Genomic DNA, 12535 nt, shown 5'->3' on the forward strand with positions numbered 1-12535 from the left:
CGAGGTAATTGGGAATCTGTGGGATGACCTCCAAGAAATGTCTGGTGTAGATCTGGGGGCGGGGGGATCGAAAGCGGCACCCCCCTCCCCGCCCCCCCCACCGGACACCTAAATGATCTGGAATCTGAGAAGAAACTGGAGGGAAGCTTCTGAAGGGGCCTGCGACAGGCGTTCGAAGGGGTGCAGATTTCTCCGAGACGCCCCTGACCCAGAGGCCCGCGTTCCGCGCCCTCCGCGGCCCCCGCCCGGTCCCTAGGGGGCGGGGCCGCCCCGCGGCCTGGTCGCCCTAGGTGATCCCCGCGCGCCCCGACCGCGGCCGCCCCGAGACTGCCCGGCCTACCCCAAGACTCACCGCCTCGGCCGCCGCCGCCGCCGCTGCCGCCCGAGCCTCCTCAGCCACCGCCACCGCCGTCGCCCCCTCTCTGGCCCTTGAGTTCCCCTCCTTCCTCCCGCACGACCACCGCCGCCGCCACCGCCGCCGTCGCGCTGCTCACCGCGCCGTGCGTCACCACCCTGTCCCCCCCTGACGGAGCCGCCGCGCGCCGCCATTAGCTGACGCCGAGGTGACGAACGGCGCGCCAGCCAACGGACGACCTGGGTAGCTCGAAGGGCGGAGGAGTGCGAGGAGAAAGGCGGGCTCGGTGAAGATTGGAGCGACGGGGTTGAACGATGCCCGAGAGGCCCGCCCCCTCCGCCCTAGGATTGGCCGTACTTGGAGGTGATGGGCATCGGCCAGGCTGAGGGCAATCCGAGGAGGCAGCGGGGAAGGGTTGAGGAGCGCGGCCGTGTTGCCAAGGGCAACGGGCCTGGCGGAGCTGGGCAGTGGGCCTCCCGCCCCGCAGAGGGCAGTCACATGCCCGACTACCTCAGCCGCTGGGAGCAAAGTCACAATTCCTTATTCTGACGTTCAAAGCCTCCGTTCGTCGCTGCTCTGGTGTGCCCATCTAAAGCCTTTGCCCAACTGTGCCCTGACTGTAAGGTTAGAGTTTGGACTCAGGATTCTGAAGTCTCAGCTTTTTTGCCCCAACTGCACCGCCCTTTGAGCCTGTTGCTGTATCTTTCAGATGGAAATAGAAATATCTACACTTTTGGGTTGAAAGACGGAATGCATACAAAACTCTTCGCACAAAGGAGGCGGTCAATAAAGGAGTTGTCTATTATTATTCTAATTTATTTATTCGCAAATTTTCCTGGATCAGGGTGAACTATTTAGAAGGTTCTGTGTGACGAACATGACTTAATAGAGGAATTAAAATAAATGTATCAAGTTGGAATGTAGGCTTCCAGGCAGGGCCTGGTGAGAAATGAGTGGAGACCCCATGTTTGGCCACTTGAGGGAGTTTGGACTTGTCCTGAAGCACTGAGGAGCCATGAAAGTGTTCAAACAGGAGAGAGTCATGTTCTGTTGGAGATTTTGGAAGGATGCTTCTATTTGGAGGATGGGATTGGAGGGAGTGTGGCTTGGAGCTGGGAGGCCAGAGAAGCATCTGGGGAGTTTTGCACCAGGGCTGGACTTTGGAAAGGGGAGAATGAGATGTCCGGTAGGCTGAGTAAAGAGGCCTGGGAGCTGGCTGGCTGTATAGGGGGAGAGATGTCCAGGATGAGGCCTTCTGGCTGGGAGATTAGGGGTCCCTGGGGCCTCCTGGAGAAGAAGCAGTTGGCAGGAGAGGCTGAGCATACTATGGACACCCACAAAGGTATCCAGGAGCTGCAGAATTTCTGGGTTTGGGGCTTAAGAGAGAAATTGGAACTGGATGCCAATGAGATCACCAAAATGGAATTGAAGCTGTGGGAGTTAGTGAGCCCAGAGGGTGTCAGAGGGGATAAGAAGGACCCGACAGAGCTTCTAGAAAAGGAGCATTTAAGGTTTGGACAGAGGAATTGATACTCTACATAGAAATTGAGACAGAAGAGCCAGAGGGTGTAGGTGAATCCAGGAAGCATGGCATCACATATGCTGTGAGGAGAAGCCATAACAAGCCAAGGGTAGGAGGATATCACAAATCCCACCCCTACATTTAATAACAACTTTCACAACACATAGAATGGTTGTGCTTGAGGGATGCCAACTTAATCATTCAGTATTTTTTTGAGTACCTAATATGGGTTAGGCACACTCAAGGTATTGGAAATACAGCAGTGAAAGAGGCAAACAAAAATCCCTGCCTTCTCCAGTAGCCATGTTTCTTGATGATGACTGAATAATGATATAGCTTTCACAGTGACTGTGTATTGTGAAAACCTTGTTCTGATGCTCCTTTTATCTACCTTGTCAACACACGAGTAGAACATATGGAATGAAAATAAATAATAGGGAACGAATGTTAAAATAAATTTAGTTTGAAATGCTAGTGCTCATGAAAGCGAGGGGAAGGGTATGGTATTTTAATCTTTTTTTTTTTTCGTTTTATTTCTTTTTCTGTTGTCTTTTTATTTCTTTTCTGAATTCATGCAAATGTTCTAAGAAATGAATCCACCACTACTGTGATATTGTGAATTACTGATTATATATGTAGAACGGAATGCTCATATGTTAATGTTTTAGTTCGTTTGTTGTTAAATTTTTTTAATTAATAAATTAATTTTTTAAAATCCCTGCTTTCATAAAGATTGGGGAACGCAATAAATATGTACAATGTAACTTGGTTATAAATACCATGAAGGAAAATAAAGCAAGGAAAGGGGATGGAGTGATCAGGATAAGTATTATTTTGGAAGAGGCAAGGATTTTTGAGATGAGATTTGAACAGAAATCTGAAGGAATGAAGGGGTGAACCATGAGGATATTAGAGAAAGAGGGTCCCAGAAAGAGGGAACAGCAAATGCAAAGACCCTGTGGCAGGATCATTCACAGAACCACAAAGAGGAGTATGGTTGGAGTGGAGTGAGCAGGAAGGAGAGTAATGGAAGACAAGGTCCAAGACTTAACTAGAGAGGGGGTAGCTAATTTAAAGTTTTAAACGTCCATTGCAAGGGCTTTGATTTTACTGGAATGAGCCATAAGGCTTTTAACCAGAAGAGGGATGTCACCTGACTAGGGCTTTATTATGATCCCTCTGGCAGTCATGTGAACAGTAGACTGGTGAGTGGGTGGCGGGCAGGGAAAATAGAGCAGGAGACAGTGAGGATCAACTACTGCAGTGATAATTCAGCCTGGAGATGAAGCTGGTCAAGACCAGGGCAGGCACTGGAGGGGAGAAGTGGGCAATTTCTGGTTATATTTTGAAGTTCAGCACTGATGACAAGTTCTGTGTAGTTGCGAGAGAAAAAAGAAGGGTCAAGGATGAGTCTGTGTCATCCAGGTGGTGATGTCAATTTGGCTGTTAGATGTAAGAGGTCTGGCGTTCAGGGAGAGGTACAGGATGGAGAAATGATTTGAGCATCCTCCATGAGAGCCAAAACTGAATAAGATCAGTAAGAGTCAAATGGAAAAGAGAAGACAACCACGGACTGAGCCCTGGGGACACTCCAATGTTAAAAGAAGGAATCGCAAGAGAGACCAAACAGAACAGCCACAGGAATAGGAGGAAAACCAGGTAAATGTGATGTCCTGAAAGTCAAGGGAAGAAAGTGTCTCAAGGAACAGAAGGAGTGATTGATGGTGCAGATGCCTCTGACATGGTAAGATGAGATTAGGTTTACACCTTGGGGGTCATTGGCAACCTCGACAAGGGTGACTTGAGGGGTCAGAGGAAAGTCTGATTGGAGAGGGTTTAAGAGAAAACTGGGATAGAAATTGGAAGCAGCAAATGTAGACGATTCTTACAAGAAGTTCTGCTGAAAAGGACAAGAAATGAATGGCAGTATCTGGATGGGAAATAGGGTTTTTCATTTTTAAGAAAGGAGAAATAACACCGTATACAGGATGAAGAAAGATCCAGCAAGATGGGAACACTGATGATGCAGGGGAGAGAGGGGCAATAGCTGTAGTGATGCCTTTGAGCAGATGAGGAGGCTGAGACCCCAGGTGGGAGGGGAATGCCCAGAACATTTGTCCATTAGTATGAAGGTAAGTCAGGGCACTGGGTGAGTCAATGTGGGGAGAGGAACCTCTGAAAATTCTCTTCTGATTACTTTTATTTTCTCAGTGAAAACTATATGGTTTTCTTATAAATTACTTCCCTTTTACCTCTCCTTGACATGGCAGTTAGGACATTATATTGATTTTTTTTTGAATTTATGTATGTAAGTAGGTTACATTATCTAGGAATTTCATTTCAGGATGGAAAAGGTGGCAAAAAAAGAAAAAGAATACAAAATATTCAGAGGAAAAGAGGCAATACTGGTCTCACAGGATCAAACACCATTGTTGTGGGGTCTTATAGGCTATTGTAAGGCTCATGAGGTTGAATAACTGCAGGAAAAAATTCGCCATTACCCAGGTATGCAGACTTTCCTCTCTGGTCTCCATTTCTCCATCAAGGCAAGGCAATGGTTGACCAGCAAAAATCTCTTAGCTCCCTTTTCCAATTCTGGAATTCAAATATTCCAGATGGGGAAGTCCAGGAAGGTTTCTTAGAGGAGAAGAGGAGCAAAAGTGCTCATTATTAATATCTATTCTCGAGTCTGTCCACCATGCTGGGAGATGTGTGAAGCTATTTTATCTTCACAACAATCCAAGAAGCTACTTGAAGCTACTAGCAAGGTTCATACATTAAGACAGCATTCGAACCCTGGTCTAAGTGATTGCAAAACCTGGGAGGTCCTGGCAGAGGAGGGGAAGGAAGGAGGGGAGGAGCCCTTTGTGACAGTTGTCCCAGAACGGGCATAAACAGGATGTGGTGTTGGATGAAACCTTCCCCCTACCCCCTACTCCACCCCCCACAGCTCTGATCCCCACCCCTAGAAGACAGCGGAACTGAGAAAAGAAGAGGCCCTCGGACGGAAAAGCCATGGTCAGGAGGCTGGGGTGGTATGGGAAGTGCTGGGGGGCTGAGGCTGGGGCTGGGAGGGCACCTGTGTGAGTGGAGGGTAAGCTCTGGGACAGGAGGTCAGGAGCTGAGAAGGGGTCTTGCCCTGTGCAGTGGACATGGCTAGGGAAATAGGGATGGCGATTCTTGGTTTAGACCCAGGCAAGCGGATCCCTGAGTCTCCTCGAGGTAACCTGCTGAGGGGGCCACCATGGTGGTGGTGCTGTAATCCAGCCTCTGCTCTGCTCCCCAAGCTGTGTGCCCTGGCCAAAGAGTGGCAGCATCTGCTCCAAGGAAAGGGCGCCATTTCCTAATTTGTACAAAAGCATCATAGGGGCGAGTGTGACCCTTCTCTTTATTAGTGGATCGGATCGAGAAACTGAGGTTTAGGGAAAGGGTCAGGGGCTGAGGTCAGGTCAGCTCAGCTCCTACTGGGCCTCTCTGGCAGTCTGACTCCCTGGTGGTATGTGAGGTGGACCCAGAGCTAAAGGAAAAGCTGAGGAAATTCCGCTTCCGAAAAGAAACAGACAACGCAGCCATAATAAGTGAGTGACAACCCTCCCCCACAAGGTTGGGAAGGGGGTTGGGGACAAGCAAAGAGGGCTGGGCCAGCGTCCCCCATGGGAGAGGTATCTAATCCCTGTGTACCATCCCTCCCCAGTGAAGGTGGACAAAGTTCGGCAGATGGTGGTACTGGAGGAAGAATTCCAGGTGAGGGGCAGGGGTGGATGTGGGGTCCGCCAAGATGTCCAGGTGGGACTGGGAGACCCAAAGCGCTGGAACGGATCCTAAAAGCTTGGTGTCTGAGGCCAGAAAAACCTGGTGGGCAAGTCCCAGCTCAGACTTCACCTGTCTGGGCCTCTGTTCCCTTGTCTGTGAAATGGGGATAATCAAGAACCCCTACCTCAAAAGGTTGTTTGGGGATTCAACAAGTTATTCCTTATAATGGGTTTAAACAAGTTCTGGCACATTGTATATACTCAAAGTGATTAATAATAGTAGTAGTAGTGATTTGGCACTTAAATGAAGGAGTTCCCACATAAGGTAACAAAAAGCTGGCTGAAATCTTTATCAAAGGGTGGACCTAACTCTCTCTAGGCCTCAATGTCTTTATCTGTCAGCTGGAGATGATAATAAGGCTTACCTCCTAGTGTTGCCATCATTATTCAGTCAAGTGTTATCAGGGGGCCCTGTAGACTGCAACGGTTTGAGCCGGGATGGGGATTGGCTAGGAGCCGAACTCCCTCAGGCCCTCTGAGAAGAAGTGTAATGAAGTGGTTACAGTTTGCACCCAGAATTAAATCTGAACCCCACCCCTTACTATTTGTGCCATCTCAGGCCTCAGTTTCCTCATCTGTAACATGTAGATAATAAAAGGCCTCTGGGTGAGTTCCATGAGTTAATCCACGCATGTTTCTTAGAATGGTGCCTTAACACATATAGTCAGTGCTTATTTGAAGGCAGCCGTTACTTTTCTTCTCTCCTGCTTTCTTGCCCCAGGACATTTCTCCAGAGGAACTGAAAAAGCAGCTGCCAGAGAGACAGCCCAGGTACGCTGGGGGGGGGAAGAGGGGAGTCAGTCTATGGGAAGAGAGGCCATGGTGAGGGGACAGACTCAAGGATGGATTGCATTCCAGTCTTATTCATGGCCTCTGTGTTTGAGACCAAGTGTTCCCAGCCTAGGACTTTTAGTTTGCTAATATTTTATTGCAGATATTTATGCTGATATTCATACCTGGTGTTGGTTTTGAGTTTCCTTTTTTGTGCAGACTTGGTCAGGTTTTGTTCTCCAAATTATATTTGCTTCATTTTTTTTTAAGGAAGTTTTTCTTCTTTTTCAATTATCTGTAATACTTTCAGTAGCAAAATAATTCTTTAATCTTTAAGGATGAGGTAGAATTTTCTGTGAAACCACATGAGCCGGGTACTTTTTTTTTTTGGTAGCGGAGTTCTTTGACCACTTTCTATCTTTTGTGGAAAATGGTTTGTTTAGATTTTCCATCTTGACTGGGGTCAATTTGGGGTACCCCAGGATTTTGAGCCTCAATCTCAGGCTCTACGTCTCAGCCAGATCCAGCTGCCAAGGACAAAGTGCAGTCGCACAGTGCCACCCCCACCTGCCCTCGCGCGCTTGGGGTATAAGGCTTTGAGGCTGCCGTCTGGGAACTCTTTAATCATTTTATCTTTGCGTCTGTGTTTTGTAAATGAAAATCTACAAAATGAGACGATGGAGCACGAACTGGGAGTCTCCACTTACCACTGCCGGTTCCCTGCCGGGTCCAGGGGAGGGGACCTTAAATGCAGGTACCGGGCGGGGCAGGGTTAGGCGCATGCGTCTGGCACGACTGGGGGTCTAGGGCGCCCTCTACAGGCGCCCGTGATGATCTGCAATCCTGCTGCAAGAATCCCCATGCCCAAGAGAACTCAACATTAAATAGCAAATAAAAAACACCATGATTGATCGGCCTAGAGAGAGACTACAGAAGAAACGGAAGATTTTTTCCCCTCATTTTTGAACAAAGAGCCCGCATTTTTATTTTGCACGGGGTCCAACAATTAGGAGCCGGGTCTGGTCTCAGCTCCGGCTTTAGAGAACTGGATAGTATTGCCTACTGGTTGAGCACTTTGCTATGGCACTGGAATTTCCTAGGTTCAAGTCTCTCTTCTATCCACAGCACCTTGAGAAAGCGGCTTCACCTATCTGGGACTTAGCTTTCCTATCTATAGTATGTAGGATAACAACAGCACCTACTTCATAGGGTTGTTGGGAAAGTCAAATAAGCACTTAATATATATTTTTTAATTAATAATTTGTTGAGTTTGAGGCCAGTACTGCAGGTCCTAGGTGCTAACTTTAGGTTCTCAGCCTTACTCATGAGCCTGCGCTTCAGGCCGTCCTGATTTAGTATTTTCATTCACTGGTGTAGATTCGTGGTTTACAGCTACAAGTACGTGCATGCAGATGGCCGAGTGTCCTACCCTCTGTGTTTCATCTTCTCCAGCCCCGTCGGTGAGACATAGCTCTATCCCTCCCAAGGAGAGGGGCTTAGACTCCATCTATGGGGTGTGTAAACATGTGTATGTTAGTATGTGTGTGTATGTGTGATTGTGTGTGAATGTATGTAGGTGCTTGTGTTAGAGTTATGAGTGTGTGCAGCTATATATGAGGGGGTGATTGTATGTAGGCACCTGCGGGCCTGGGTGAGAGAGGGGGTATGTGATCGTGTGAATGTAGTAGAATGTGAATATGTGTGAGTGTGTATGTGACTGGGTGAGTATGTGAATGTGTGGCATGTGTGAATGTATCAGTATGTGCACGAGTGTTAGTGTGCATGTGTGGAGTGTGTGAGTGCTGGGAGGGTAGTGGGGTGGGGTAGGGGCTCCGATCCATCACAGAGCCCACCCATCTTCCTCAGTTCTGAGGCATAAGCCAGGCCTAAATCAGCCTTTTATCTAGAAATTCCTCTCTGCCCCAAATCATCTCCAGGAAATCCCATAATAGCTTCAAGACCTGCAAACAACCCTAGAAATTGAGAATAGCCTCCTCCAGCTACCTAATTCAAATGGCAATCAGGATCCTTAGAATACTCCAGGGCCTGCAGGATATTCCTAGAGTCCTAAAGAACAGCCCAAGGCCCCCCAGTTATGCTCCCTTTTCCTTATTTCCATGCAGGTTGCAAGCCCGAACAACAGATGATGTATGCAGGGAGTAAAAACAGGCTGGTGCAGACAGCAGAGCTGACAAAGGTCCAGAGCCTGTGCGGAGGCTCCAGGGTCTTGGGGAGGAAGGGGCTGGGATCCTGGATTCCTGGGACCTAGGGGAGGAGGGAGGTGGGGACCGGGACTCCTTGGTCCTGGGGAATGAAGCAGCTGGAGTTCTCAGCGTCTCCATTCCGGAGTGGATCATAATGCTGAGACCTCTCCCTGCCCAGGTGTTTGAAATCCGTACCACGGAAGACCTCACCGAGGCCTGGCTCCAAGAGAAATTGTCTTTTTTCCGTTGACCTCTGGGATGGGGACATGAATTCCTGATGTCTGAGTCCCCTAGGATCTACACGTCCAAGACCCTAAAGAAATTAAAAATGCAAGAACTCAAGAGATCCTTAAATCTGGCTGGGTTTCTCCCCATCACTTTGGGCTCTAACCGGCAGTCCCTGCAGTACCACCCTTCTGCCGGAAGAGGGCAGGCAGACCAAGCGGAACTTTGAGCTGGGTCCCTGGAGGATACCTACACCTCTGAGAGGAAAGATGGGGGTGGGTGGGCATGTAGGGTTTCTTGGGAATGTGGGGCGGCCTGGGTCTCCTGAAGGAATTAGAATATCCTCTGAATACATGGAGGAGTCGTTCCCAAGGGAAATACCTGTCTCCTGAGAATAAAGGAAGCAGAGTGCCTGGTTCCCTTCCTCTCTCCTCTTGTCCTCTGAAGAAGCCAGCAGGCAGTAGCTGGCAAGGAATGCTACTTTTCTCAGCTAAGTCCCCAGGCAGAAAAATTTAAAGGCGGAAGAGTTGTTGAAGGATCAAACATAATTGCTTCAGGGGCTCAGGAGTTGCTGGGTATGGGTGGTTTGTTTGGTTGGGTAGGCTTGAAGACCCAGGGCTGAAGAAGTTGAAGAGGATCCAGGATCCCCAGTAGATTCCTGGAGGGCTGTGTGATTGAGGAGACAGAGAGGAATGGGAAGGGGCACTCCACTCCCCTCTGGAGATTCCTCTCTTTTCTCCTCCATCTCTGAGAATTTGACTCTTTCCCACTTTCAGACTCTATGTCTCTGAGGGACATTTATTGAGCACCCACAGTGTCCAGGTTTGAGAATTATAAGGTGGCCTGGTCTTCCCAGAGATTAACCACACACTCTGTTTCTTTCTCTGTGTTCCATGTCTCTGTTCCTCTCTCCACCGCCCCGAGAACTCCCCTGATAAACCCTCCCTCCACTCCTTTTCCAGGTTCCCGGTAGAGAGGTGACAGTTACCATGGTAACAGGGACACAGTGACCTTGGGCCTGGGCTGTCCCTCTCCCAGCCATGGGTGGGACAGTAAGTCCAGCTCCCACCCCCCTCCTTCCCTCCCAGCCATAATTACCGGATCCCCTCACTGCCCTGCCCTACCCTGTCCCTTGTTCCCCCATCAGGACAAGCCTTCTCTATGAAGGATTCGAATTCTCTAAACTGAGCTGTAGAGAAATATCTCCTGCTCCCAATTTTCCGTGGGGTTGAGCTCCTCTCTTCTCGGAGGCCCATCCTAGCTGCAGCCCTGCTCCCCACCATCTTTTTGATCATAGCCCCAGTCTGGGATGGCTGGAGACGAAAGAGGAGGACTGAGGATATGAGAGGTCATTCACTCAATAGGTCAAGGACACGGGTCTCCAGACATCAGAGAAGCAAAGGTCACGTACTTACAGCATCAAATGAATAATACTAGTTAACCCTCCTATTGACGGTTTCCTATGTTCCAGGTCTTATAAGCACTTCACAGATATTAAACTCATTTAATCTTTGTACTACCCTGGGAAGAAAGTACCATTATTATCCCCATTTTACAGATGAGGAAAATGAAACACAGAAGCCAAAAATGCTTGCCCAAGGCCACAAAGCTGGTCGTCTGTACAGTTAGAAGTGGGACCTAGGGATAGCTGTGGCCAGTGGTCTTTTCTCTTAGGAAAGAGGATTCCAAAGAAACATCTTATCCTCCCCGCCCCTCTGTGCCCCCAAAGCTGAACTTCTGTCTACACCCATGCTTATGATCGCAAATAACCCAATCAGAATGAAGCACGTACAAGGACTTGCCCAATCACGAGCAAGGAGTTTGGAGGGTAGGGACCAATCAGAGAGTGTGATTCAGAGGGGCACTCCAATGCAGAGTGGGTATGGCTAAGAGGGATTGTGGAAGGACCAATGAGAACGCGTGCTATCCATCGAAGGACGAGTACCATGGGGTGTGTTTTTGGGTTTAAGGAGGATCCTCAGAGGGGCGGTACAAACTGGGGACCACCTCCTTCCTACCAAAATTCCCTCTAGGCTCCCACACATCATGCCCCCTAATTTTTTACATCAGGCCGCAGTTTTCCCCTGTGCCACTTCTCCCTGCTAACCTTGAATGTGAGCAGGGCTCATGTTGGAGAAGTGGAAACTGGATTTCAGATCAGAACTTCGAGTGGAGGACTCAGCCTCGACTTGAGGCGGAGCTTCAGGTGAGGGGGTGGGGCTTGGGCTTGAGGGCGGGGTCTAGACTGAGCAAGGCTGAATATTACGTAGTTTGGGATGGTGTCTTAGGTGGAAGGGAGCGGCTTGGGCCAAGGGGTGGGACTTAGACTTGAGGGGTGTTGCTTAGTCCAGATGGGGCTGGGTTTTTGCTTTGGGGTGGGGCCTAAGAGGCGGAGGGTGGGCCCAGTTTTGGGGGCGGAGCCTACCTTGTAGAAGAATGGTATTGGTCTCAGATTTGTGGTACAAAGTTTGGGGCAAGAAGGTAGGGGCCCAGGAAAATAAGCACATTATCTGCTACCTCCTCTGCCTTATTTTTCAGGCCGACTCCCATCCCCTGACCGTATGGGCCTTCCCCAGCCGCTGTGGTACACCCTTCCCTTTCGATGACCCTGGGCTGGGAGGGTCATTTACTCCTGAGTGTGGGCTCTGAAGTGAGGTCTCTCCCAAGAAGGTGTTCCAGAACACAGGGTTACAAGTGCCTACTGCGTGCCCATAGCTGTTCTGGGCGCTGGAGAAAATTGGTATCTGTGCCACTCCCTTCAAGAGGCTTACATTTCAGTAACTTGATCATAAGCAACAAAACAAACACATACACATGACTAGGTAAACAAACAAATGAGATCATTTCAGAGAATGTTGTGTTTTGAGGGAAATAAAAACAAGGTGATGTGATAGCTGGAAATGGTAGGACATTTGGGAGTTGTTTTTTTTTAATCTCTTTAGTTTCTTGATGAGTGCTCCTGCTTTCTGTTGTTTTTTAAATTTTTTTTTTTTTTAACGTGGGTAGGCAGGGGGAAATGAACCCGGGTCTCGGGCATAGCAGGCAAAAACTCTGCCACTGAGCCACCGTGGCCTGCCCTTTTGTTGTTTTTTATTTCAACATTTATTATAAGCAGTTTCAAACATGCAGCCAAGCATCCATCAATTTTTAATTTTAATTTTTTTCTGTATTTCAAAGTAATTTGCAGGGCGGGCCAGGATGGTTCAGCAGGCAGAGTTCTCACCTGCCATACTGGAGACCTGGGTTCGATTCCCAGTGCCTGCCATGCAAAAAAAAAGGGTAACTTGCAGACATCAAGACACTTCATTGTGGGGGGTGGGGCTAATTGAGGACAGAAGGGAAGGCTGCTCTGAAGAGATTATATTTGAGACCTAAAATGAAAAGAAGGAACCAACCATGGCAGAGGACGGAGCTCAAAGGCCCAGGGGCTGGAATGTGTTGGGTGCCTTGGAGTAATAGAAAAGTCATCTGTGATTCAGGGAGCATGTTTCGGGGTGAGATCAGAAGGTTGGCAGGGATGAGGGTTCAGGGAGCCTCAGGCTCTCATCTCTCCATCTTCGGGCATCTTTGTCTCTTCCGTTATTATCTTTTCTTGCCGTTCCCTGTTCCACTCCTGTTCAGCCCAGGCCTGTCCCCACCCTCTCAC

The 12535-nt window shown here is 48.9% G+C and overlaps 2 protein-coding genes across 5 annotated transcripts in view; one reads left to right on the top strand and one right to left on the bottom strand.

Moving 5' to 3' along the window:
* The window catches only part of SAMD4B (sterile alpha motif domain containing 4B), a 42066-nt gene extending 41562 nt beyond the window's left edge, over positions 1-504 (bottom strand). The window contains exon 1 of one of the 3 annotated variants that reach the window (XM_077131902.1): positions 353-504. The gene's annotated coding sequence lies outside the window, so the exon portion shown is untranslated. The remainder of the gene's footprint in view (positions 1-352) is intronic. The other 2 variants (XM_077131900.1, XM_077131903.1) reach the window with 2 other exon arrangements.
* Positions 505-3101: 2597 nt separating this feature from the next.
* Positions 3102-9008, top strand: GMFG (glia maturation factor gamma). Of its 2 annotated transcripts, XM_077131909.1 has the most exons (8): positions 3102-3536; positions 4828-4895; positions 5359-5455; positions 5572-5621; positions 6411-6460; positions 7838-7920; positions 8584-8657; positions 8843-9008. In XM_077131909.1, the coding sequence occupies exons 2-8, from the start codon at positions 4893-4895 to the stop codon at positions 8912-8914; spliced, it is 429 nt and encodes a 142-aa protein (XP_076988024.1). In that variant the 5' UTR covers positions 3102-3536; positions 4828-4892; the 3' UTR covers positions 8915-9008. The 2 variants fall into 2 exon arrangements, with proteins under 2 accessions (XP_076988024.1, XP_076988022.1); XM_077131907.1 differs by lacking the exon at positions 3102-3536 and having other exon boundaries at positions 4757-4895.
* The last annotated feature ends 3527 nt before the right edge of the window (positions 9009-12535 follow it).

The sequence above is a fragment of the Tamandua tetradactyla genome, chromosome 16, assembly GCF_023851605.1.
Source record: "Tamandua tetradactyla isolate mTamTet1 chromosome 16, mTamTet1.pri, whole genome shotgun sequence".
Lineage (NCBI taxonomy): Eukaryota > Metazoa > Chordata > Mammalia > Pilosa > Myrmecophagidae > Tamandua > Tamandua tetradactyla.